Raw genomic sequence first — 27462 nt, forward strand, 5'->3', positions numbered from 1 at the left:
ACTGTCCTAAGCTGTACTCAGGTGTTGGAAAAGCAGAGTAAAACCTCAGTGTGTTACAACAGGATGCGTTTCCTGTCCGCATAAAAGAAAGTACAGGAAATAGTTTATTTTAAGTTTAGGAGTTATACTGTCAAAGATTTTTTCCCTCTGTCACTGACAATTCTCCATACAGAAGTGGCAGGTTTAAGTAAACCTTTGGTTTAGGTGTAGTGTTTGTCATCTATTTGTAAGCCCTGCAATTGCTGTCTAAAATGGTTTGCTTTTGGTCAAACTAAACATGAATACATTTCACAAAAGAAAAACAATGCATCACCCATCTGTAGTTTTGGCAGACAGGGCACAGTTAAGTGCAGGAAAGAGAAAGGTTTCTTTATTATTCACTTCACAAACAAAAAGCTCAAAAATGTACAGATTGCCCCTTTAAACGTTTTAAATGGACAAACGTCTTACTTGAAGTACGCCATCATTTGACGCAGACGCTCTGTTAGAAACCTGAATACAACTGAATTTTGAATACAACTGATTAAGTGTAATGTTAACAGACCAGACCAGACAACAGCTTTAGAAATTTGTATATTTTTGTATTGTATTTTAAGTCAGGAATCAAATATAGTGAAAAATAAATGAAACTCCATGCCAAAATACGTTTGTACAAAGGTACAACGTTGAATTGGACTACTGTATTATCAAAAATAAGTTTCTTTGCAACATCCATTTTCATAAAGTCCATCAGAGGAAGAATACTGATCCATCCTGTTGTTTGTGTTGTGCCAAAATCCCGACTAACACCACGTTTTCTGTGCTTACACCAACACGCCTACTCAGAACATTTAGAAACACAGGAACTCTGTCTTCCTGAACGGTGAGTCTCAATGCTGCATGTCCCAGATCTGCTGCGGCCGGAGTGTGATGTGGTTATGTTGCAGCGTCCTCAGCTCTGTTAGCCGACCGAGTAGCCTGGCGAAACGGCTTGACCCGTGAGTCGAAGCCTGGCCGTTCCTGCACACCTTGGAGAGCAGCTCCAAAACAAATTCCTGCAGGTTCTCTACGCAGCTCATGGCACACAGATATGGTCTGTCTGCCTCACATACAGAGGAAAGAGGAAAAATATCACTACAACATTTAGGGTATTTGGCAGACACACTTATCCAGAGTGACTTACATTTATCTCATGTACTGTATACAGCTTAGCATAAGAGAGTTAAAGGCCTTAATCTAGGGCTTAACAGTGGCAGTGTTGAGATTTGAGCTCACAACATTCTGATCAGTAGTGCAGTGTCTTAAAAGTTATATGACTGCTTCATAGTGAAATAATGTTTGCAGTCAAAATGCAACTGGGTTCTAACTGGTCCCTTCCTGTTTTAGGTTTCACAGCAGTGGGGGGAAAAAACGGATACTGTAATCTGCAAACCTATCAATACGTGAAGTCGTCATGCAAGTCACTACAAATTCTAATGCAAGCAGCTTCACTAGAAAAGGAAAACCCTGTTGATGCATCATCAATTAGGGGGTTGGGAATAGGGTTGCAAAATTCCCGTAATTTTCAAGGCTGGAAACTTTCCATGGGAGTTAATGGGAATATATGGAAATGAACTGGGAATTTTTAAAAAATGCAGAGTTGCCTAAAGCAAGGAACTTAAATGGAGTTTAAAAAAAAAACTTGAAGCATAATTTTGTTTAAAAACAACAAGATTTAATGCCATTTAAGTTAACTGCTTACTGGAGGGCCATTGAGGCCAAACCCCCTGCATGTACTTGTGTTCTTCCATAACATGCACAGTAACACTTTATTTTAGGCTCATTTAACTAGTTGCTTATTAGCATGAATATTGTCTATTTATTAGTACTTATTAAGCACATATTAATGCCTTATTCTGCATGACCTTATTCTACATTCTTAATTGTACCCAATACCTAAACTTAATAACTATCTTACTAATTAGAAAAAATTACAGCAATCATAGGTAAATATGTTTTGCTACAATTATTAAGTTTATTATGTTTATTACAAGCATAATAATATTTATTATGCTTTTTGTGTTACTTTTGTGAATCAATTAAAGTTCTATTTACAATTAAAACATCATTTTTTAAAATTTGTATTACCTTGCATGCATGTCTGCTTATGACCAAACTAAATGTTTATGTTTGTATATGATATAGTTTATATACATTTCCCTATATTTCCAAATAATTCCCATAAATTCCCGTAAATGTCCATAAATTCCCGTAATGTCTCCAATTTGCAATATTTCCAAAATTCCCCAGATTAAGTTCCCTTGGAAAGTTTCCAGAAATTTACCGGAAACTTTGCGCCCCTTTGCAACCCTAGTTGGGAAGATAGGGGTGTTATGGGAAGATAATAGCCGAGGGGCTAATGTAATGCGTCCTGACACAATATGGACCACCATGAAACTGGATGATTTCTATGGTAAGTCCCAAACTGTTTAAATCATCTTGTGAAAGATGCAGTTTGTTGTCATACAGAAACCAAAGCATAAAAAGTCCTCTGTCCTGAAGACTCGTCCATGATAGAAAACTTACTGACTAATATAAAGTGTTCAGACTGTAGACTCTTTCCATAAATGTTAAATAAACCTCTTTTTGAGCTCTATCTACATATTCCAATGAGCGTACTGATATCAAACGGTGTGCCTTGGAGCTGGAAACACCGCAAGAGCTGCTGTTATGGAAACATGATTAAATATCTCTTAAACCCACAGATTATTATTTGGTGAAATGAATACAACACATGAACATTTGTCATATATCCGAAAGTTATTATCTACATCTAATGACAGGAGACTGATAAAACAATGCAGACCTGAGCACAGCACCGACGTAGCAACGAGAAGAGCGTATTCAGTATCAGTCACTGAGATAGCTGCCATACTGTGGAAGAAATTCAGCAAAGGCCCCAAGAATTCCTCACTCATCCCTGTCCACAGAAAAAGACCAGAAACAGGACACTATTTCTGCTGCTAAGACATTCCATGGTTCTCGCTGGGTCAAGGAGTTTAGCAAATTGTAATAAAAATAAATTGTCATCCTATGACATTTCACCTCATTATTAATCTAACAAAAACAGCACTAATAAGTAACTAATGTTACCAGATAAGTAGATAGCGCTTATATATATATAGTCTAAGTATTTATATTGCATAAACAAGTAGCCAAGCTAAATAACATTGGGCTAATTAATATATTGTGTAAACAGTTAGTCAAAGTATTAGTCACTAGCAAGAAATATTTCCCTATCATCAGCAATGAAGAGTATAAGAAGAAATATTTGAGTTCTGTATATAAGAGAACTGATTAGTTCTTATTTGGTCATATTACCTAAACACAGTACTGTTGCAGGATTAGCAGTAAATTCAACAGTAAATTCAACAGTAGGTGTTTGAATTTAATATATTTTAATATATTTTTTTTATATTTTGTTATCAAGCTAGGCAGTGATAGGTTAAGCGTCATCTAAGTGTGTAGGCAAGGTTGCTAGGAACTTACATTAAGGCAAGTATTATAAACAAGTAACCCATCTATCTATCTAGCTAGCTAGCTATAAATGTTAGCCAAGGAGAAATTGTCAACCATTAAATATGTCCCAACAACATATATTTCACTGGTGTTAAGACAGGCTTCTGTCTTTAAAGTGCAGATAGCTTACGATAGCTCATAAAACATGTTATTAAACCCTACTGCATAACTATAAATAAAAGTACAATATAAAAAGATCTCACGGTAGCAAACAGTCACCTGAGTTTAGCAGCATATCATGGCTGCTAGCCTTAGACTGTGAGGTTTTCAAACAGCTGTAGCTTGAGTCACTCGCACTGCCAGAATACAGAGCTGATGAAAAAGAGTCTCATATTAATATAAACGTTTTACTTGATTCAGACTCCTGAGTAGTGAGCACACAAATTTATGAGACCTTACATGAGCTGTACAGGGATGGATTCTCAGTGAACTGTTGAGCCAAGAGCAAGAACATGACCTCCAGAGATGAGCTGGAGAGAAGAATGTTCTGATCAGCACTGTCCAAGAGCTCGAACCCTGAACAAGCAAACAAACATCATGCACAGGTTAGCTAATCAATCCTGTTCTGATGTCATCAGCTTTGTATTGATTCTGTGGGAAGAGCTATGTCGAACCAGGTATGCTCTTTGAGAACTGCAGAAGTCTTTCTATTTCAAGAGGAGTCAAGTCCGTCAAACGATCAGCATTGTCGTGTAAACAGGACCAGTGGGACACCTGAAATGAGAAGAATATTACGGGTTTCTGGACAGGTTTTTCCCAAACATAATCATGTGTGGACTTTTGACTGACAATTTTCAGAGCTCATAGTAGGTTAGAACAGAAAAAACAACAAACTCAACCAGAAACTGGAAATGTAGAGACCAAAACATAACTTATACTAAAGCTCATAGTTCAAATATATAATTGACAACCACTTAACCTGATATACAGGTCCTTACAACATTCATTCATTCATTCATTCATTTTCTACCGCTTTATCCGAACTTCTCTGGTCACGGGGAGCCTGTGCCTATCTCAGGCGTCATCGGGCATCAAGGCAGGATACACCCTGGACGGAGTGCCAACCCATCGCAGGGCACAGACACACTCTCATTCACTCACGCATTCACACACTACGGACAATTTTCCAGAGATGCCAATCAACCTACCATGCATGTCTTTGGACCGGGGGAGGAAACCGGAGTACCCAGAGGAAACCCCCGAGGCACGGGGAGAACATGCAAACTCCGCACACACAAGGCGGAGGCGGGAATCGAACCCCGACCCTGGAGGTGTGAGGCGAACGTGCTACCCACTAAGCCACCGTGCCCCCTGGTCGTCCTTACAACAGTAGCTTATAATTATCATGTGTATCATGTTGTTGCTATTCACTTTCAGTTCTTCCTGACTCTTAGGTTTGTTATTGGAAAACAATGTTTGTGTGTTTTTGTAGCTTGCTAGTGAAACAATGTTTTGCACCTATTCAGGGCTCTAGATTTACCTTACAAAACCAATTACCCTTTTAGCAATGGTCTTAAGATGGATTATGCTAAGTCACATGTGTAACAGAATCCCTTACAACCAACCAACAAACCAATGAGGGGATACCCTGGAACTGGCATGTAATAGAATCCTTGATTTTGTCAAATATACATTACAGCACAGTGAAATTAGTTCTTCCTATATCCCAACTGGGGTCAGAGCACAGTATCAGCAATGAAAGCACCCCTACAACTGAGAGGGTTAAGGGCCTTTTGTCAAGGGCCCACCATTGGCAACTTGGCAGTGCTAGGGCTATTCCTAAATCAGTGGGGTCACACACATTGAAATGACACACACTAAAGCCATGCTGACATACTCACCCAAAAACGAGTGCCATCCTGAGCTCTATACCGACGATAAGCTTCTACAATTCTGTTCAGGACACATTTCTGCTCTCTGGAAAATCCTGATGGCACCTTAAACACATAGAAATCCAAACAAAACAACCGTATTTATTGAGCATGAAACTCTGAATTTAAATACTGGCCAGGTATAATAATTGAATCGAATAATTGAATTGATCTATAATAACAAATATTTACGCTCTCTTGTGGAAGTGATATGTTTAGGCAACCCAATGTCTTGGACACGTTATGCCACTTTTCTGAGAGGTTTCAGCAGTGAATCCCTGCTTTCTAAACATTCGGTATGACATCATGGGGTCTGGAGGTATAAATTATCATGATAGTTAAAAAAAAAAACCTGGTGTGATGGAAGCGTAAAGGAAGCCAATGTTTAAATGACTTGATTACTAGTAGACAACTCTGGACCTTGGTCTCATGATGCCTCCAGTGTGAATCAATGTGTTTAGATAGCAGGGATGTTCCCACCATTCAGTAGAAATGATGAAGTCCATGGGATGATTTGCTAAAGCAAGTTCAAGTCCACTTTTCTGGGAAAGAAAACGATGGACTGAAGTTGCTCTATAGGATGTGAGCATGTATCACATTATTTAAACAATGACATAAATCCGGCGATTGTCTGAACACCTCTAAAGACCTTCAGAAAAGTAGCTCCTTTTGAGTTTAAATACGTAGCTCATACCCGTGCTGGCGCAGGTAGTCTGCTGGTAGAGGACACATTTCTACTTTCATTGCTTTCCTCATCTTCAGCAGCAGAGACTGAAAGCGAGTCTCCTCGGTGCTTGGCCCCCTTTCTTAGCCTCTTTGACTGACATTGTACCTCAGTAAGCAGACCTGTAGGACCACATCAAAAAGCTGAACCACACAAGTCAACTTTCTCATTCTGTTTCATGTTCTAGCAGCTATACACATGCACCTAGTGGCCAGTTTATTAGGTACTATGGCATGAACCTAATGTGTGGTTTGGGGCTGGTAAATAAATGACTCTCCACTTCTACTAAGCCATTTTGTGGAGTAAGTTCCTACATAGTGCAACACACGTCCTGAAGAAAAGAAACAGAAATATTAGCAATCCATTCTCAAACCTCTTATATTCTTATCGGTAAGGAGTAAAATTACTGCGGATTATCTGGTAGAAGTGTACTAAAGCCAGTATACTGGCCCACCTCGGGAGCAAGATCCTGAATTATAAGCCTGACATACTCTCGGTGTAACATCTTATAATGCATTTTACCATTACCATTATCATTGTGTTAATCGTCCTCTATCTTTTGTTGTGTTAGGTTTTGTTGTTTTGTGATGAACACGGCAATGCCGCTGCACCTGATATGCTTGTGCAGGCACTACACACACTATCGTGTTACAGCTGTGCAGGGAATGATCTATGATCCAGATCAGCAAAGGTCCTTTCCTCTGACGGATGACGTAGAGGAGAACTGGCAAATTCTACCTAGCAACAGACAGGCTGCAACCAGTAAGTGTAGACTTACTGGGTGACTGAGCATGCACTGTACATGATTTATGTACATTTATCTCATAATATGGACAATTATATATAGATACATCATCATTGGGGCTAATAAAATGAGCAGCTGAGTATAATATATATCTATATACATCCACAAGAGGTAAACTGTTCTTACCCCCCTGTGTCATTAAGATCTCAGATCATCAGTTAAATATGAAAACATTCTAGTATATGTAGTCATTAATCTGTCTAGTTTGCTAAAGCTGATATATAACAGATTTGGTATGCATGCTAGATGAATTATTTATGTCTGACATACAGAACATCTATGGAAAGTATTAATGCTCTTGGGAGACAATGCTGGAACATAACTGTTAGGGGAAAAAAATCAGTTTGGCACTGTGTCCTCATCACTTCCTGTATAACATCAACTCGATTTTATTTAGATGTCTAGTTCTCAGTGGAAGCCAGGCTTAAATCCAGCACCGTCTGTAAGAAATATACATGATTCTTAATATAAATCTATACCACAAGACCACATCGAGGCGCACAGTATACACAGGAACATCCACGGTTTTAAATTTATAAGTAGGAAATGAATCAAATTCAGGTGCTTACAGGCTCCCATCAGGCTGTATCACAAAACCCCATCACTGATTATTTTCCTATAACAGCACACACCCCAACCCTGTGTTTTATTCCCTACATCATTAACCATTCACGAGAAGATGAAAAACAGTCTGTAACTCACACTCAGCTAGCATCCCGACGGCCCTGCACTTGCGCAGTCGGCAGTCTTGACACTTGCGACGCATGTACATGTCCATCTCACAGCTGCCACCACTCTTGCAACGATACACGGCTTTCTTGGTGACGCTGCGCCTAAAAAAGCCTGCAAATGACACAGGAGGGCCTTAGCAACTGCTTATTAAGCAACCTCTGCAGATGACAGAGAAGAACAAGAAGAACTGCTAAAATACAGATCGGGGTACATTTTTATGACCTGACCACCGACTGTGAAAAGTGCTAAAGATGAACAATGGATAATTGAATGATGCGTACATTAGTTAGCTACAAAATCCACCTTTAATATAAATAAGTGTTTCTCAATGGTTTTGTAGTTATCAGTAATACATAGTAGGACAAATTCGTTCCTTCTACCTAAGTAATTATTACAGTATATTCATAGATAATATAACTGTGACAGAACATTTTGAATATTTATAATTATTGTGAAATGATTACACAATTATAGACGAGGAAATTACAAAAAAAAGGGGGAAATTTATTGCATTTTTTTTCTAAAAATAACGTTGCAACGTGATAACATTTTTTGCTCAGGTTTTTTTTTTTTTTTTCCCCAATTTCAGGTTTAAAATAATGCCATATACCTTTAAGTCGGCTTTAAAAATATACATATATCGCAGCAAAATTTTACAACAAAATAATGTACCAAAAATCAGTAATTATTTCAGAATTCTTTTTGAACTGCCACAAGCATAAATCACCTTTGCAGCCTTCACAGGTCAGAGCATTATAGTGGTACCCTGAAGCTTTGTCCCCACAAACCACACACAGTTCGTCCTGACCCTTCACCCGAGCTCCAGGCCCCAGTCGGGGTCTCTTCATGCCTGGGGTTGTGCTCATGCTGCCTCTCGTCTGGCCGTGCAACAGCTCCATATCTGGTTGACATGGAGGCTCCGGATACTGTGGGCTATACGGGTACGCTGTGGTACATGGCTGAGACCCGGGTGGTCCGTACACAGAGACTTGCATGTTAGCTGGATTGTAGTGCTGCTGACTATAGGGAAAAGCCTGTAGATCAAGGTCCTGGTATGAATATCCCAACGGATCCACCAACACATCTGTGAAAAGTGAAAACACCATTCGATGTAATTGTTTTTTCAGAAAAATTCTTTCTAATGTGGCACAATGGGATGCGCAAGCGAAGGTGAGTAAAGAGATACAGAAATTAGTTTACTCACAAAGAGCATGTACATGCTTGTCTGGAACGTGATACACGTCTACAGCCCGTGATTTTGGAATAATTTGATGGCTTTAACGTGTCCACTGGGACGATAAAAGACACAGCGCAAGACCTTGTGAACCACTTTGTGACTCTGGAAACAGGATGCAGCTGAAGAGCTTTGTGAGGTTTATGATTTTAGATTACGTTTGTTTTGACCTTTAATGATCATGCCGAATCGATAAAGACAGAAACTTAAGTCTTATGAGAACAGGCGCAGGGATTTGTGAACCATTTCGCAAGTGATTCCACAGAGAGAACACGTGTTACTTCTGGCACGGCTTCTGAAACACATCTGCGAAGCGAGACAGGATTGCTCTGATTCACACCTACACTTAGTACATTGTGTTGTACTAAGAAAAGAACGACAAACTTTACTCTAAACGAATTTATATAAAGTAGTCTTTGGGCAGCTGCTGAATTCTGTTGAGAATATTTTTTCCTATATGCCACTCCATCCATCCATCCATCTATTTTCTACACCGCTGGAGCCTGAAGTCTTACAGGAGACTCAGGGCACAAAAAGCGGCAGACACCTAGGGACAGGATCCCAACCCATCACAGGACACACACACACACACACACACACACACACACACACACTCATTTACCTACTATGAACAATTTAGAGACTTTCTGGTTTTCCTGTTAAGTGTCGCAACAGCAAATCATCTTTTTCCACCTAACTCTATCCTGGACATTACTCTCACACCAGTTCCCTGTCCTCATTCATGTCCTCATTTAACACATCCATATATCTCCTCTTTGCCCTACCTCTTCACCTCTTACCTGGCAGCTCCATCTCCAACATCCTTCTACCAATATAACCATCTCCGTCCTCTGTACATGTCCAAACCATCTCGATCTATCCTCTCTGTCCTTGTCCCCAAAACAGCCAATCTGAGCTGTCCCTCTCATGTGCTCATCCCTAATCCTGTCCATCCTCGTCACTCCTAAAGAGAACCTCAACATCCTCATCACTGCTACCTCCATCTCTGCCTCATGTCTTTTCCTCACTGCTACAGTCTCTAACCCATACAGCAGAGCTGCCCTCACTACTGTCTTCTACACCTTTCCTTTGATTCTTGCTGACACTTTTCTGCCACACAATTCTCCTGACACTTTTCTCCACGCACTCCAACACGCCTGCACTCGCCTCTTCACCACTTTTCACACTCCCCATCACACTGGATGGTTGACCCAAAATATTAAATGAACTATGGACAATTTACAGATACTAATCAGTCTGAAACTCATGCCTTTGGTATTTGGTGAAGGAAACCAGAGAGCCCAGAAGAAACCCCTGAAGCACGGGGAGAACATGCAAACTCCACGGCAGCGGCTGTGTGAGGGAAGATGCTAACCACTAAGTCATCCTACAATCTTAAAGTACAGTATGAGACAGGCCTGAGACAAACGTGTTCTTATGTAGCCTTCAAATGTAGGAGCCATACAGTCAAATTTTCCCAGGTTTTGTGCTTTCTGTGTAATCACACCCACACAATTATGTAGGAAGGACACGTCCACAACTATTTCCAAATGATTACAGAATTAAAAAACAAAACAAAACTCACGCCATTAAGCTTCTTATTATACCTAGGTTCCAGAACAGGGTCACTTGGGCCACAAGGTTCAAATATTCGTGGTAATAGTTAAGGTTTAAAAACATAACAATAAAAGCAACAGGAGCCCTTTAATTATTCTCTGCAGCCACACGGTTGTTAGATTTCACTGTTTTTCGTGTTTTCCGCTCTCTGTTTGTGACAAGGCATCTCATTCATATCACTCAGCCTCCCACTTCTCTTTTCTCCCAGATGTTTTCCGTCTTGTTCAGCCTGGGATTTGTTGTGTGACACGGCCGAGCTCGCATCTGTTTGTAAACTGCCGGAGTTCTCTATAAACAGCCATGTCGGTGAACAGCGTTGCTCACGTAATTTAATGTAATGTAATCGCTGTCTCAATCCTTACATCATATTTTGCCATCATCTTACAAATATGAATACAGTGGTGTTGCCATTACTGTGGCACAGTAAGCGGCATCGGCGCCTGACGGGTTCACCGTCTCGAGTTCGATCCTGAGCTCAGGTTAATGTCTGTGCGGTGCTTCACATATAATACGTGTGTACAAGTGTGTTCCCTGTGGATTATCTGGTTTTCTTATAACACCCATAAACACATTGTTAAGTGAATTTGCAAATGTGTGGGAACATATGTGTGCATGATGTGAAGGACTGGCAACCCATCCAGGGTGTATTCCATCACACATCCAGAATTCCTACAATAGGCTCTGGATACTACTTGACCCTGACCAAGATAAAGTGCTTATTGAAGAAAGAATGAATGAATGAATGAATGAATGAATGAATGAATCGACACCTAGAAATCACAAGTTACGTAGATCACTGGTTTTGCACTGACGTTAGAACCAAACAACTGAGATATAAAACATACGAAATTTTTTTGTATGAACTCACATAAAGTTAGATGGGAGGTTGAACAGGAAGTTCCTTACCATAGTACTGCGGTTCTGCAATGCCGTAAGCGTCTGCTCCAGAGAGGTAGCCTCCGGTCATCATGCCCATCTCAGGATCCATCCACTCTCTCATCTCCACTACTGATTTCCCAAACTTTTCAGAGACCTGCACGTCTTAAGCAAAACAGGACATGGTTAAGAACCGTGGAGAAGATTACACATCTCCTGCTCCTTTCTGTTAAAAGAGTAGAACTTTCTGACGTAGACCGTATCATGTCTTAGGGTTGGAGGATCTATATTTAGTCGACGCTTTGATTCAAACGCAGAACGTAGAGGTCTGAGGAGGTCAGAGTGCATGGAGACATGGGATAAGGAGTGTGAGAAGAGGATGGAACGAGTCAACAGCTGTTCTGGCGACGGATTCAGAGAGCGGCTCATGAAACGGAGGCGAGTCCCTACTGGTCCCTGCAGGTTTGGCTGTGGAGAAAGACATCCAGCTGGAGACATTTTATGAGCCACCTGAATGTCCAGAGCATGATTCTAGATATGAAAGCTGTCCTGGGAGCCAAATCTTGCCAACACAAAGTCATTTGTGTCTTTACTTTCTCTAAGACATGACATTCATCATACAGTAGATGCTTCAAATCTTTTCAGTAATCGATAAAAAGATCAAACGATCCATATAAAATTGCTGAAGTACGAGAGATTAGAGTGGATTTCCTGTTTTCCAGTGACTTATCTGCTGCCTTTGTTTGTGTGTGTGTGTGTGTGTGTGTGTGTGTGTGTGTGTGTGTGTGTGTGTGTTCACAGTCTATGTCGGTCGATTTGTGCGTCCCATGGGAGGAGAGAGTGATAGACGGCTCATCTCTGATGCTCTGCTGACTGTTTGCTCTGTTTCACTGTTTGCTACAGCTCTGTTTGTCTTGCAGTTAATATTTGACCCTGAGGATTTAGGATTTTTAGGAGCTTCAACTAACCCCTTATCCAATCCCCCCCAAACACACACACACACACACACACAGACCCTGACTGGACACAACAAAATTAGGCACCATCCTGTAGACCCTTTACACACACATACACAAAATGTTTATATACACACTGCACTATCGCGACCTTTTTTCCAAGTGGCAAATTGATGCGACTTTCTCGGTTCATTCTTCGTGTCCATGTGGGGGAGCGCGTACGATCGAGCCATTATTAGCATTTCTACATCCCGATGAAGGGAGGATTTTTGTTATTTCTTTTGCCATCCATCAAAATGACTCACAGGTCGTTTCCTTACAAATCCAACAGAAGGAAAATAGGACCTTTGCCTGGTTGCCGCACACAGCTTCACTTCACACAGGGTGAGAAAGAGCGGGACTGTTGAACTCCCTCGGAGAGGCGAGCGGGTTAAAGAGTTTGAGCGTTCATTCATTTTTCATGAATACCATAAATAGCAACATGTATAGCTTGCTTATTCGTAGGATGAAGGGGGCAGGGGTGGTCTTGTGTTGCAAAACCCTTTGGGAGTAGGAGTTGTGTTAGAAGGCAAAAGAGATTAATGATCCTGAACTTCCCGAAACGTTTTGGCTGGAAGATATCAGGACACGCTTAATAACACCGGCTTAATACTCGATCGTTTAATTTGCCCCATTTGAACCACACAACATGGTCCATCCATCCATCCATCCATCCATCCATCTCTTTTTTTTTATGCTCAACAACATATTTTGGCTCCAATGCTGTTGTGTTTATGGATCCTAACAGGAAGCAGACTCTTAGATTAGAGTGGCCTTGCAGGCTGCATCAGTGTGGGCAGGGAGGAGACTAAAGTCCATGGTCAGCGAAAGAGATTTCAGCAGAGGAGATAATCGCTTGTCATTTTGGAATTTAGAGACTGAAAGCTCCATTTGCACTTTTATCCTGATTCATGACAGAGCAGGAGAAAAATGAGGCGTCATAACAGATAACCGACACTAATTGGTTCATTTGAACGTAAACTCTTTTCGCATATCTCTCCTCTAACTCTGCCTTGAACTCTCAGATGCCCCAGTGACCTCTTTTTGAGATATATATATATATATATATATATATATATGTACTGCTTATGTAAATAGAACCAACATTTAGCTTTAGTTACGTTAACAAACGTGAGATATAAATCAAATCAAATCAAATCAAACGTGATATATGACTGGAAATGACAATAAAAATGATTGAAATTTTTTTTGGTTTTCTTTTTGTATTTAAAACACAAAATGTAATGACTTTCATAGATAGATAGAGTAAATAGATAGATAGGTAGATTGTGTGTGTGTGTGAGTGTGTGTGTGTGTGTGTGAGAGAGAGAGAGAGAGAGAGAGAGAGAGATACACTTATGACGAACATTAATTTGCGTATTTAATAATACCACTAACACAAAAAAGTTTCACTAGACAAAGTCAATAACAAACAAAATGTACGCATGTTTACGTATATAAATCTGAAACTCTATATACATTTTTTATAATAGTTTAAAACGAGGTGATTTTAGGCATTAATAAACATTAACACTTCTTAGTGCTGTAGTTAAATGTACAGTATATAGACGTCTAATCTGTTGCTGCTCCTCAAAAACAATAAACATCTGTAGGCTTTTTAAATTCCTGCACCAAAGACCACACACAACATCCTGTCCTTGTGTCTTAAAACACACTCTATATCATTACGTAGAATTTTACTTAAACCTTTGTTTCATTATCGTTTAGTGTCGTATCTTGGAAAGGACACGATGGAGTCTTTACCCTAGAAATAAATGCTGTATAAACGTTACGGACTCTTAAGAAATAAAAGCAGGATTCTGGAGTACTCACCAGCTCTGATGTTCTCAGCGTTGGCTCGTCCAATATCCTCTTGATTTGACTCTCCGTACATTTGTAATGCTGACATAGGGCCAGCCTCTGACATCCAACACTCACCAAATACACACACACACACACACACTGAACAAACAGCACTTTCTCCTCAATTCAAACTGTTCACGCAAACACATACCAGTGCATACGACATTATCACACTCACTCACACACACACACACACACACACACACACACACACACACACACACACACACACAAACACACAATAAAGATGCCCAAAACATTAAATATAGTTTTTGTTCTGAGAATTTAATTCATATTTAACATGATAACACTACAGCAGTATAAGAGCAAGATTTTAATACAGTTTATAGAAAATGTCTTTATCTTTTTTTTTAATAAAGAATTTTGTTGTTGTATTTATATTTTTATTCAATCTTGTTCACTTATCTTCAGATTTAATGTAATGGCTCAACTATTCGGCCCCATCTCGTGTACACTTAGAGAATGTGACAAGACCAAATATCACGTTTGTTTCGGTGAAAATGTCTAAGATGAGTGGATTTACTTGAAAGGATTGAAAGCGATGGCTTTCGTGTCTGAATCGAGGCTCTCATTAGAACATTCCCAGAGGTTCGGTATTTATAAACAGCCCCCGTTCAGGCTGCTGATGGATGAGCCGTCACTATCTCTGCACTCTTCCTGCGGCCTCGTGGAGCCCTGCTGCCTTTCTCACTCCATCCTGGAGTTTCACAATCGCAGCGACACAATCGCACTTGCACTCCCTCACTGTCACCACACACACACACACACACACACACACACACACACACACACACACACACACTCTTCTGACCCTCTTCCTGCCTGGGTGGGCTCTCACAGAGGGCAAGGGGGACATTTTTAAGGTCACACATTCCAACCCAGTTCCCCTAACTCACACGAGACTAACGACAGAGACTCGGCTAATGAGAGGAAACGACACGAGTGCCTTTTCCAGGAACAACACACGACCGTGACCGGCATCACGCCGAGTAAAAGGACTTCCACAAATAAAGAATGCTTTTTACAGTCGTAACACTGGTGTACCAGCAGCCGTGAGGCCTCTGTGATGCATTGACACCTAAGTGAGAGACACAAAGGGAAGCTTTTCTATACGTGTAATGTCACTCGTTTGAAAGCGAGAAAGAAAACAGCAGACATTAATGAGATATTAGCTCCTACATGAGCATATCTTTAATTAAAGGAGTTGTTTTGTCTGAGCTCTATGACACAAATACGTAGAATATCTGTGTGTATTCCAGATCGTTTCAACACCTGGGATAAATTCACTGCAATGAGGGAAGATAAACTGTTGAATAGAAACTTACAGTGGTCTAGGGGCAGCTGTTAATCTAGGGGCAGATGAAATGTGAATAATAAAACAATATTAAAAACCAGTTAAAGGTCAAGGACCTGGATTAGAGTAAAATGAGAGATCAGCGTCAATATGTTATTGAATTCATAACACCACCGTTATCGCACGAGCACAAATACCTCTGAAAGGACTCATCAATGTCTCGGTAAAATTTTACATCCTCCCCCAACAACTGCCCTTAGATTTGCATTATAAAATGAAAATAAACATTCTAAGATAACTTGAATGTAAGGCAAAAAAAATAAAAAAAATCCTCTGTACAGAGTTTCGAACGAAATTACCGTCAAAACATTAAAACCGATTTACAAAATTAAAAGCGTACGATACATACAGACGATTTATTCCTAAAAACAAAACTCTGTAAACGAAAGATGTGATCTTTAACATCTGTACATGACAAACACACATGGATCTTCTCCTGATGAATATATTGCACTGTTTGGGGGTGGGTGGGGTGGGTGGGGGGATTTTTTTTTGCAAGAAATAAAAGCTATAAAAGGTTTCAAGTTGTTTCGAGTCATCACTTGATATAAAACTAGTGTTAATATAAAATAAAAGAGAAAGAAACGTGCTATAGACAGTCCTTGGTGCTCTGGTGTGGGGGCATGGGGGGGGGGGGGGTCGAGCGTGGTGAAGGTTTGGAGGTCCGAGCACTCAGTCAGTCATTCAGGAGAGCCGCGGTCTCATCACTGTCTGCTGTCTTCTTTGAAGCTCTGCTGACTTTCCTCTTTGAAGCTCTGCTGTAAATCATAAACTGAACAGATATCTGAGCAGGAGGAGTGAAGGGAGAGAATCATAAACAAGACAGCAAGAGCTCCTTAATCAGAAATGATCACTTCTTTCTCACACTGATAAACACACACACACATAGACCCAATCAGATACACACACACACACACACACACACACACACACACACACACCACACACACAATCATACACACACACACAGATACATACACATAAAGACACACACACAATCATACACACACACACACACACACACACACACACACAGACCCAATCAGATATACACACATACAAACACACACACACACACACACACACACACACACACACACACACACACACACACACACACACACACACACACACACACACACACAGAGATACATACACATAAAGACACACACACACACACACACACACACACACACACACACACACACACACACAGATACATACACATAAAGACACACACTCACAAAATCATATACACACACACACACACACACACACACACACACACACACAGATACATACACATAAAGACACACACACAAAATCATACACACACACACACACACACACACACACAGATACATACACATAAAGACACACACACACACACACACACAGATACATACACATAAAGACACACACACACACACACACAATCATATACACACAGACAGACAGATACATACACATAAAGACACACACAATCATATACACACATAAAGACACACACACACAATCATATACACACACACACACACACACAGATACATACACATAAAGACACACACAACACACACAAACAAACAATCATATATACACACAGATACACACACAGACATAATCAGATACACACACAAACACACACACACAAAACACACACACTGACACATACACACACACAAATAAAGACACATGGTCACACACACTTACACACAGTAGCACACAAACACACACACAGACACACACACAAAACACAGATACACATGCACACACACACACTTAGACACACAAATAAAGACACATGGTCACACACACATACTTACATAGTGACACAGAAGCACACATCCACACATACAGACACATGCAAACACACACACACACACACACACCACACAGATGACACACAAATTGACAAATGAATTAAGCTCATTGCTCTTTAGAAGCAAAACATGATGAGTCACATCAATACAGTTTCCGTTCGCTCGCTTGTTTTAGTCAACAACATCGCACATGATGTAGCTTTACATGTCACTACTGCATTAGTAATGTTTTTATAAAATGTTTGGGTTAGTAGTCACGCTGTTGGACGCTTTAAAGGTGTACAGGGTTTCACGTTGCCTAAATCTCTACTTATCTAACACTTTTGTTGCCCAAACCTAACAACCCTTGAAGTGGTTGGTATGAATAAACTTTCCTTAAAATGCCTTCCTTAAAAAAATAAAACAAGGACCAAGAATCGAACTGGGATTCTGGTCAAATTCTGTAAATATTAAATGAAGCTCTCTTTGTTTTTAGGACCGAAAGGATACGACCAGGTCGAGCGAGAGCGTCCCCAGGCTGCCGACGAGCCAGGGCAGGTGATGTATGAGGTAACTTGTCTCACTCTCCCCTCGCCCCGGGTTCTTCACCAGTATGCTCAGCCCGTACGTGACGTTACCCAGAATCACCAGTGCGAACAGAAAGAACGACACGCCTTCTGTCGACTTCCTCCGAAACTTAAAAAAAAAAAGAGAAAGGAGATGAGAAAGAGTGAAGGTGAGAGATGCCAGGGGCGGCGTTCAGAACATGCTGTGAGGAATGGAAAGTGGCATAAAAACACATACTGCTGGAACAAAGCAAACCGAACATGTTAGTGAGATCCTGAACAAAACAAACTGACCACTGACCGGTATTTTGTCGTACATACGTGACCTACAGAATCCTGTTCGATTATGCTTATGTTAATCGAAACATATCAGTCAATTCCATATCAATCATTTGTCAGCAGTGTGGTGTGTATGATCATGCAGATACAAGTCAAGAGCTTCACACTAGAGGGCTGCATTGGGATTGGGCTCCCGCGGGACCCAACGCAAATCTCGCGGGAGCGGGCGGTTTCACCTTTGCCCCGGGCGGGAGTGGGCGGTCAGAAAATTTAGTGGGAGATCCGCGGGACCCGGTGGGGTTTGGCGTGTAGCCTATTAATAAGAATGGAGTCAACACATGACGTTGAGAAGATGATTAGTGTTAGCATTAGTATTAATTTATCTTATTTAAATGAAATCATGTTTAATTCTGTTATTCTGGACATTAGTCTGAACTAATAATTTGTCTGATCATTTGTATACAATCAAAATTGTGACAAGCTCTTAAGATAAAATCTGCGGGAGTGGACACAAACATTGCGGGTGCGGGCGGGAGTGGAACACGCAGCTTGCGGGCGCGGGTGGTCCTGGTCAGAAATTCAGCGGGAGCGGGCGGGTGCGGGTTTATAAAAAATCAGTCCCATGCAGGGCTCTACTGCAGAACTTAATGTTCACCTCATGTTCACCGTCAGAACGAGGAAAAAAAAAACGTGACCTCGGAGACTCGGTGTCACGAATGATGGTGCCAGATATGATGGGCTGGTGGGATTTTCAGACACTAGTTTATGCAGAATGATGTGAAAAACAAAAAACATCCAGCCGGAGTCCTTAAGTGGAAAAGACACGATGTGATGTGAAGTGAGAGAATTAGCTGGATCTGACATTAAGCATACTTAATGCATACTTTAATGCATACTTAATGTCAGCATACTTAATGTCAGCAAAAAAAGCGTATATTAAAGCATCATAAAGCTTGAGGCATAAAGGCCTTTATTATAACCACATACACATTACAGCACGACGGAAATCTTTTCTTTAGAAGTTAGGGTCAGAGCACAGGGTCAGCGCCATGATACAGCGCCCCTGATGCAGTGAGGGTTAAGGGTCTTGCTCAAGGGCCCAACAGTGGCAGCTTGGCAGTGCTGGGGCTTAAACCCTGATCTTCCAAATAACAACCCAGGAGCCTTAACCATTAGAGCCACCACCGTTCCAGCTACAGCAGCAGAACACACTGGGTTCCTCTCCTGTGAGGAAAGTGTGCACAGGATCACAAGTCTAACTGAATAAAAATGACATTTGTGTAATTACATTTTAAGCGAAGGGGGAAAAAAAAAATCATTTTACAGCTTTATAGTTTTATCCGATGGTTATCGGTATCAGTTGGTACTCAGTTTTATCGTGTTACTTTTACTTACATTGGTGTAAATCTGTGGCAGTCTGGAGCAGAGATAGAGCACAGAGGAGATCGAGCCGACCGTGAAGCCAATAATCTCCTTTGTGCTGAAAGGCTGAAGAAGAAAACAAGTCAACATCGTGCTACACGTCAGGACGGACACGACGTTCACCAGACAACCGACACGGACTGTAACGAAAAAAGAAATGAAGAAGTTAACAAAAAAAACTGCCGTCGATCACCTCTATTGAACTCGCGTTCAGCTGATCCACAGCCAGCAGCGTTCGGCCCCTGAAGCCCGAGGAGGAGATGCGTGTGTGTACATCAGAGACAGGAGAGTGCAGCAGAGAGGAAAATGTCCCGAGTGTACCCAGCACACCCAACGCATACAGCACCGTCCTGCGGTCACCTACACAACCAAGAGAAAGAATTTCGCTCATCACCACATCAGCATAATTCACGTCTAAAGTCTAATTTGACCGACGGATATATAGATAAGGAATCGGTATTACTTATTACTTCAGTGTTTTCCCTTAACAAAATGTTGTGGTTGTGGTGTTGAGGAAACCTTTCCAATGTCGTGTCTAGAAAATTAGCCTAGTTCCCGTCATTAACATACACCTAAGGCTTTAAGATGCTACTAGACAACAAGAGACGCTTCTGAAGTATCAACGCGTTAAAAAATATGTTACTGATACAAGCGACTCACCGCGTGGTAGGTGCTTCGTCTTATAGAACGTATACATGCTTAACATTAAAAGGTCGGCCAGGACGTAGTACACCGCGGTGTATTTCTGTAGGACACACAAGAAGAAGATAAAAAATGCCAGAAAACCATACTAGTAACAGACAGACACAAAGTGCTAATTGGTTGACTTCTAGCAATGTTTTAATCTTTCCCAAGATTCTCCAATAAAAACACACCAAAGGGGAAAGCCGTTCATCGACTCGGAGCTTATCGACGTCCGTATGTATCGGATTCCTACCTGAAGAGGAAGCTGGTCAGCTAAAAACGAGCCTGTGAGATTACACGAGTCACCCGCAAGCCAAAACAACAGGAACCAAATGGATAAAGCGCTGTCCATGTTCCCGGCCTTACACGAGCTGTAGTACTGCCTAAAAAAAAAAAACAGACAACAACAAAACAATATCAAGCAGTCATTTTGTTTGATTTCTTGCAAAAAAAAAAACAAAACAAAAAAAAAAACCCTCTGATTATTATTAACAGAATACATAAAAGAGGTCTGGACAAAATAAATAAATAATAATAATTAAAAAAAAACAGTGGAAGATAAAACTCACCATAGTTATCTCATTATTGTCCTCTAACAGCATGTACTTTATAGTGTTTTATTCCCCTTATACCAGAGCAATTTGTCAATTAGACATCATTTGTTCAGAAATGACAGATTATAATTGTTCGACAATGTTGTGCTATAAACAAATACAAGAAATACCAGCTTTCCTATCGACACCAAAACTTGTTTTTTTTGGTAACGCTGTTCCTGTTCACGCTTTGGCCAAATGAAACCACTACAACTGAAACACAAGTAGAAAACTTTACAGTCTTTACAGTTACTTAGTAAAAGCAAATCTTGTCCGTACGTTGCAGATCAGCTCATATGATCCTAAGAAACAAAAACTGGACACTGATTACATCTTGGATGATTTAATACATTTAATATAAACTCAAACATAAAATATGTATGGAATTTTACCAGATTAGAATTATATCCTTTATTTTGTCACATACACATTAGAGTACAGTGAAATTCTTTCTTCACTTATCCCAACTTTAGAAGTTAGGGTCAGAGCACAGGGTCAGACATGATACAGCACCCTGGAGCTGTGAGGTTTAAGGGCCTTGCTAAAGGGCCCGACAGTGGAAGCTTGGCAGTGCTGGGGTTTGAACCCTTGATACTCCGATCAACAACCCAGAGCCCCTAGATTATGATTTAAACAAGGTTTAGTGTGAATGACGTATAAAGTCAGGAAATTTGACTTACGGGAAAGAGGACACGATGAAACAGGCGATGGACAGCAGACCTAGGACCACACTGGCCATGTCCCGGGTGTCCTGAGTGCACTCTCCGAGTTTGGACCAAATCCATTCTGAGCCATTTGGGCAAAGAGAGCTAAAATTACCACCATCGCTGGACAGAAAGCTCGTACTGGACAGCACACCATCTCCCTCTGACATGTCTGTAAAAAAAAGAGAAACGATGAATTCTACTACACTGTGAATTAATTCAAAAGGTTCAGTTTATAAATAAGTAAATAAAATATGCACTGTTATTATAACGGACAGTGTCAGGACGGTATGATGCGTCCTGACACTTCGGTTTTTGTTGATTTTGTTTTTTCAATAACCAGAAGTGTTTATTCCTCATATACTACCATCGTTTACAATCATTTGTAATTACGTTATAAAAGACATCTTCTTCCTTTATCTTTGCCTGGTTCTTCTCGAGGTTTCTTCCTCTTCCACGGTCCCCTCAGACACCTCAGGCTTGCTCAATACGGACAAATGCAAACCCATTTAAAAAGAAATCTAATTATGTTGGCTTTGTAGGAGCCAACATTCTGTTTTCCTACTGAAGTTATTTTTCTTAGCCAACTTTTTATAAAATTTAATGCGGCCTACGGCTTTCGAGCCACATGCACCAAATTCGGATGTGTCGTAGACCCTGGTCTGAAGTTTGTTGCTCTTACTTTTCTAAGCGATCGGCATTCCGGCATTCCTGGTACGGAAGCTCAAAATGGCTTTTTTTCCCCATTGACTTCCATTATAAACTTTGGAAGTTTATAACTCGGCAAGTTTTGAGCGATTTACACCGAACTCGGACAGGTCCAGTAGCTTTCACAATCTTTCTGTCCACTTGCCTCCAAAAGTAACACTGACCCTTATGTCCACTCGCCTCCAACAAGCACCGGCCTTTGCGAATACTTGCACCGTCAAAGCCAACATCAAAGTTTGTCGCGACAAACTTTACAAATCTAGTTGTAATCTTGAACCTTTTGTCTAATATTTAATCTTAAAATTTTGTACTATATGTCTTATGTTCTGTAAAGCTGCTTTGAAACAATGTCCGTTGTTAAAAGAGTTCAAAAAGATTCAGTTCAGTTAGATTTTTGTGGTATAGCAGTTAGAATGTTAAAAACAGGTTGGTTCATGTATTTGAAACAAGTTATTTCCGTTTATCACTTTTGTTATAGCAACTTTAAACGATTCTTGAAATTAAAATCCAGTTTGTCGCTGTCGTGACAAACTGGAAATAGCAATGTCCTGTGTCCTGAGGTCTATCCTGTAGCAGAAAATTTACCAAGTTACGAAACCCTGACGCTGCAGGATCTGTATAATTCTGACGGACCAATGATAGGCAAGTACTGAACTAATCTAACTTCTTCTTCCTCTTCCACTTTCGGGTTTTCCCGTTAGGGGTTGCTTATTAGTGAATCATCAGTATCCACCTAACTCTATCCTCTACATCCTCTACTCTCGTACCAGTTACCTCCATGTCGTCTTTTAACACATCCATATATCTCCTCTTTGGCCTTCCTCTTGACCTCTTACCTGGCAGCTCCATCTCCAACATCCTTCTACCAATATAACCATCTCCGTCCTCTGTACATGTCCAGACCATCTCAATCTATCCTCTCTGTCCTTGTCCCCAAAACAGAGCTGTCCCTCTGATGTGCTCGTCCCTAATCCTGTCCATCCTCGTCACTCCTAAAGAGAACCTCAACATCCTCATCACTGCTACCTCCATCTCTGCCTCATGTCTTTTCCTCACTGCTACAGTCTCTAACCCATACAGCAGAGCTGCTCTCACTACTGTCTCGTACACCTTTCCTTTGAAAACAAATCTAACTTATTAATCTGTTATAATGCTGTCATTAATTATTTACCACAGTTACACTGAGAATGAGAACACTTGACTTATTAGTAATGGGTAGAAATGTATATTTCCTCTTATAAAAACCAATCAACAGCTTTTTTCTTCTCTTCTCATCATCTATTCTACTTCACCGCTGTCAGGATAATTACCTGAACAGTAACTTTTAAACAAACACAAAACACAAGATTCACATGCCCTGATCCTCTTCCTCAAGGTTGGTAGCTAATAAAGTTCAAATAAACAAAGCAAGGATCATATCTGTTTGACATCTGGGTGTGTAAATATAGAGAAATAGCGATAATGACTTTCATTTGCGTTTCTAAGGCTATGTACATGTTATTACACTCCAAAATACATCACAGCTGAAATCTCCCGAAGAAAAAGTCATCATATCAAAGATTATACGTTTTTCTTTCATAAATAACCGCACTACTTGGAATTTATTGTGTATTAAGTGGAATTACCTGTTACAAAAGAAACAATATCTGTTACACAGGCGCATTAACATAAACATGTGATTTGCCTTGTGGCCGGATCTACAGGACGAGCTGCTGTTATTGAATATCAGCTAGCTCTTTTAACAACAACAACAACAACAACAACAACAGCAGCAGCAGCAGCAGCATAAAGTTAAACAAAAGAGCAGATAGATAGATAGATAGATAGATAGATAGATAGATAGATAGATAGATAGATAGATAGATAGATAGATAGATAGATAGACAGATAGATAGATGTGTAGATAGATAGATAGATAGATAGATAGATAGATAGATAGATAGATAGATAGATGTGTAGATAGATAGATAGATAGATAGATAGATAGATAGATAGATAGATAGATAGATAGATAGATAGACAGATAGACAGATAGCTAGATAGATAGCTAGATAGATGTGTAGATAGATAGATAGATAGATAGATAGATAGATAGATAGATAGATAGACAGATAGACAGATAGCTAGATAGATAGCTAGATAGCTGTGTAGATAGATAGATAGATAGATAGATAGATAGATAGATAGATAGATAGATAGATAGATAGATAGATAGATAGATCTTTATTGTATTGCATAGTACAGGTACACAGCAACGAAATGCAGTTTGGCATCTACCAGAAGGGCAAAGAGTAGCAATTATATATATATGTGTGTGTATGTGTGTGTGTGTGTGTGTGTGTGTGTGTGTGTGTGTGTGTGTGTGTGTGTGTGTAAACATTATGTACAGTGCAGAGATGTGTGGACATTTTTAAAAAGAACAAGTAAATGGTTCTAACTCTATGGCATTAAAAAAATATCTTAAAGGTGAATAAACAAGTCCACTACATAAACACTACATATGTATGTATATATGAAGGTGAAATATTAGGCAGAATGTACAGTAAGGTTTGTGTGTGTGTGTGTGTGTGTGTGTGTGTGTGTGTGTGTGTGTGTGTGTATATATATGATTATATACACATATACATAAATACAACAGTACGGATGTAAATAAGGCACATTATGTGTAGAGTATGAGGAGAATAAACTGTATGTGACATGACTGGATGATAAAACGGATAAATTGGTGTAGAAATGAATCCTATCCAAATTAATTCATCTTATAAAAAGAAAACAATCCTACCTGGACCTCGGCTCGTCGAGTCAGACAGAAAAACAAGGCTTTTGTACAGCAGCGCAAGATAAAAAAAAAAACAGCCCAGAAATACTTTGTCATCAGAATGTCGGTTCTGATTGGCTAGCGTATGCCTGGCGTCATAACTGTGCGTCACCTCAATGTCTCAGTCTTTCTAATAAACATCTCGTTAGACTATATATATATATATTTTTTTTTACATCTCGTTAGACTAGTCATACTAGTTAGACCATAACAGTGACGATAACAAAACGCGTCATGTAGTGCACGAAACAAGGGAGTACGTAGGATCTTTGAGATGTAACCCATCGGATTGAGACTTACATATCAGAAAAAAACACTAATAGAAAACTACATTCGTGGCGCACAGCTGAAAAGCGATGATTTTCATTGGGAAAACGTTTGTTTTTTTTAATTGTTCACTATAGTGCGACTAGTGAACACAATAATATAGGGCAGATTCAGAATCTGCAGCGTGGTGCGTTCCTGTTTTACTCGATCAAGAGGTCGTTGTGGCAAAAACAAAAAGCTGCTGTGCCGGACTTTTCCCATCCTATTCCAGGTGTTGGGAATCAATGGAGTCGATTCAAAGAATCGATTCCGTACAATCGATTCTAGATTCCGAAAATGAAAGCGTTTTAGTTGTTTTGTGATAGACAAGACATACATGCTTTTTATTCACCATTTTATGATTTTCTAAACTATGATTTTAAAAAGTATAAAATGCTGAAGCTGAATTTTATATATTATTGTGAATTGGCCGAGAAAAAATATAAGTATAATAATAATAATAATAAAACATTATTACCATTATCCCAGTTATTGTTCTGCTTCCTCTTATAATAATAATAATAATAATAATAATAATAATAATAATAATGAGAGGAATCAGAAGAACAATAACTGGGATAATATTTATTAATATATATACCTATTTATAATAATTTTTATTTACTTAAAAATATAAATATACATTTTCTGTGCGCGTTTTCTGAGTCGACTCCATTCCTAACACACGGAATTGGAGAATCCGATTCGTTTTTTGTTTTTTTTGCACACGAGGGTCATCAGAATCATGCAGCTAACAACTCCATCATGTTATATGTTCCAATATATGTTCCAGAATTATGCTTCGTTTGTAATTTTTTTTCCTGTCGTAAGCATTTTCTGTTGGCGAACTTGAGCCGAATCAAACTCGTAGCGTTGAACCGATTCCTATGCCTGAGAATCGACACTCACAAATTAAATTGAATTATGTAGCTAACTTGACTAGATGTAAGCAGCAAGTCTTGCTCACTCCCAAAACCTTTTACATAATAATACTAACGCGTTTTCTGTACGCGAATAAACTTCACGGTTATGTATCGACTCCTAACCTCCAGGAGTCAACTCACTATTCCAAATCTTTCCTACAAGCTGTCTGCATTTTCACACTGGTTTACTATAGAAAGTCTTTCCGAAATCCAACCACTTTGAATCAAAATCATAACCAATCATACAGATCATGCTTATAAAATGAAAATATACGTTTTGTCATTGACTACATGTTAAAACAAGTCATTAAACATATTGTAGATACTTAAATGTAAAACACTCGAGTGCTCAGTTTACCTTTCGTTGTAAACCCTACAAGTCTGGATCTCCAACAACCTATGACTGATTACACCTAAGGGACTAATAATGGTTTAAACTCCCTATGTAGTTCACTAAATATCCTATAGGGTGTGATTTAGGATGCAACCGCACACACAGGTCAGCTGACTGCCTCTCATATGATCAAAAGTTTTGCATTTCAGCACAATTGAGCTGAAGAACAGTGGGGTTTGTTCCAACTATCCAGATGAAGTTCTTCTTTCACAGTGCTAACCATGATGCAATGTAATAAATGTGTAATTCCTTCCTTCCTGATGCTGAACAACGTCTTTTTCGAATTAGAATAAGGTAGATTAGACACTTTAGTCACATAATTTAAAGCAAATACGTCTTCTAGTAAAGGAATCGGGTCATTTGGTTCAGCTCGCTCGTTTGAGAATCGACTCTTCGATTCCCAAACGATTCATGGTGTTTTTCTCTACAAAGTCTTAAATAAAAAGTTTTTGATCCAGTAATTGTTTTCCTTTTGCTAACTATGACTAAAACTGTTCAATGAAATCTCTCTCTACCTTCCTACAAACCTAACTTTTACTAGCTGGATTAGCAATCGCACAAGAGAAAGATTGGTTATAAAAATGAGATTAAAGTAAGTTTTAGTGAGTGATGTAAGTTTTAGAGCCTTAAAGTGTTT

General features: G+C 39.7%; 2 protein-coding genes across 6 annotated transcripts; both read right to left on the reverse strand.

Annotated features, from left to right (window-relative positions):
• Window positions 1-348: 348 nt before the first annotated feature.
• nr1h5 (nuclear receptor subfamily 1, group H, member 5) lies at window positions 349-15158 on the reverse strand. Of its 2 annotated transcripts, XM_027151555.2 has the most exons (12): window positions 15027-15158; window positions 14225-14353; window positions 11427-11553; window positions 8397-8753; window positions 7640-7780; window positions 6103-6254; window positions 5379-5474; window positions 4152-4251; window positions 3937-4053; window positions 3757-3849; window positions 2825-2938; window positions 349-1078 (listed from the first exon to the last, which is right to left on the reverse strand). In XM_027151555.2, the coding sequence occupies exons 1-12, from the start codon at window positions 15129-15131 to the stop codon at window positions 870-872; spliced, it is 1740 nt and encodes a 579-aa protein (XP_027007356.2). In that variant the 5' UTR covers window positions 15132-15158; the 3' UTR covers window positions 349-869. The 2 variants fall into 2 exon arrangements, with proteins under 2 accessions (XP_027007356.2, XP_027007355.2); XM_027151554.2 differs by lacking the exon at window positions 15027-15158 and having other exon boundaries at window positions 11427-11561.
• Window positions 14519-26946, reverse strand: slc66a1 (solute carrier family 66 member 1). 4 transcript variants are annotated; one of them, XM_027151559.2, is made up of 8 exons: window positions 26790-26946; window positions 21653-21848; window positions 20633-20762; window positions 20356-20440; window positions 19889-20055; window positions 19669-19761; window positions 17939-18124; window positions 14519-16413 (listed from the first exon to the last, which is right to left on the reverse strand). In XM_027151559.2, the coding sequence occupies exons 2-8, from the start codon at window positions 21844-21846 to the stop codon at window positions 16306-16308; spliced, it is 963 nt and encodes a 320-aa protein (XP_027007360.1). In that variant the 5' UTR covers window positions 21847-21848; window positions 26790-26946; the 3' UTR covers window positions 14519-16305. The 4 variants fall into 4 exon arrangements, with proteins under 4 accessions (XP_027007360.1, XP_027007358.2, XP_027007359.2 ...); XM_027151557.2 differs by lacking the exon at window positions 26790-26946 and adding an exon at window positions 25167-25322; XM_027151558.2 differs by lacking the exons at window positions 19889-20055; window positions 26790-26946 and adding an exon at window positions 25167-25322 and having other exon boundaries at window positions 19669-19835.
• Between the last annotated feature and the right edge of the window lie 516 nt (window positions 26947-27462).

Source organism: Tachysurus fulvidraco, chromosome 14 (genome assembly GCF_022655615.1).
Source record: "Tachysurus fulvidraco isolate hzauxx_2018 chromosome 14, HZAU_PFXX_2.0, whole genome shotgun sequence".
Taxonomy (NCBI): domain Eukaryota; kingdom Metazoa; phylum Chordata; class Actinopteri; order Siluriformes; family Bagridae; genus Tachysurus; species Tachysurus fulvidraco.

What these genes read in the sequence shown, in the direction of transcription:
- nr1h5 (XM_027151555.2), bottom strand. Translation starts at nt 15,131, where the DNA reads ATGTCCCCCTTGCCCTCTGTGAGAGCCCACCCAGGCAGGAAGAGGGTC. An exon ending in TGCAGAACCGCAGTACTATG is followed by an intron (nt 8,754 to 11,426) that starts GTAAGGAACTTC and finishes CACTTTTCACAG; the next exon opens with ATGTGTTGGTGGATCCGTTG. An exon ending in TCCATCCCTGTACAGCTCAT is followed by an intron (nt 3,850 to 3,936) that starts GTAAGGTCTCAT and finishes CTTTTTCATCAG; the next exon opens with CTCTGTATTCTGGCAGTGCG.
- slc66a1 (XM_027151559.2), bottom strand. Translation starts at nt 21,846, where the DNA reads ATGTCAGAGGGAGATGGTGTGCTGTCCAGTACGAGCTTTCTGTCCAGC. An exon ending in TTCATCGTGTCCTCTTTCCC is followed by an intron (nt 20,763 to 21,652) that starts GTAAGTCAAATT and finishes TTTTTTTTTTAG; the next exon opens with GCAGTACTACAGCTCGTGTA. An exon ending in TGAACGCGAGTTCAATAGAG is followed by an intron (nt 19,762 to 19,888) that starts GTGATCGACGGC and finishes TTTCTTCTTCAG; the next exon opens with CCTTTCAGCACAAAGGAGAT.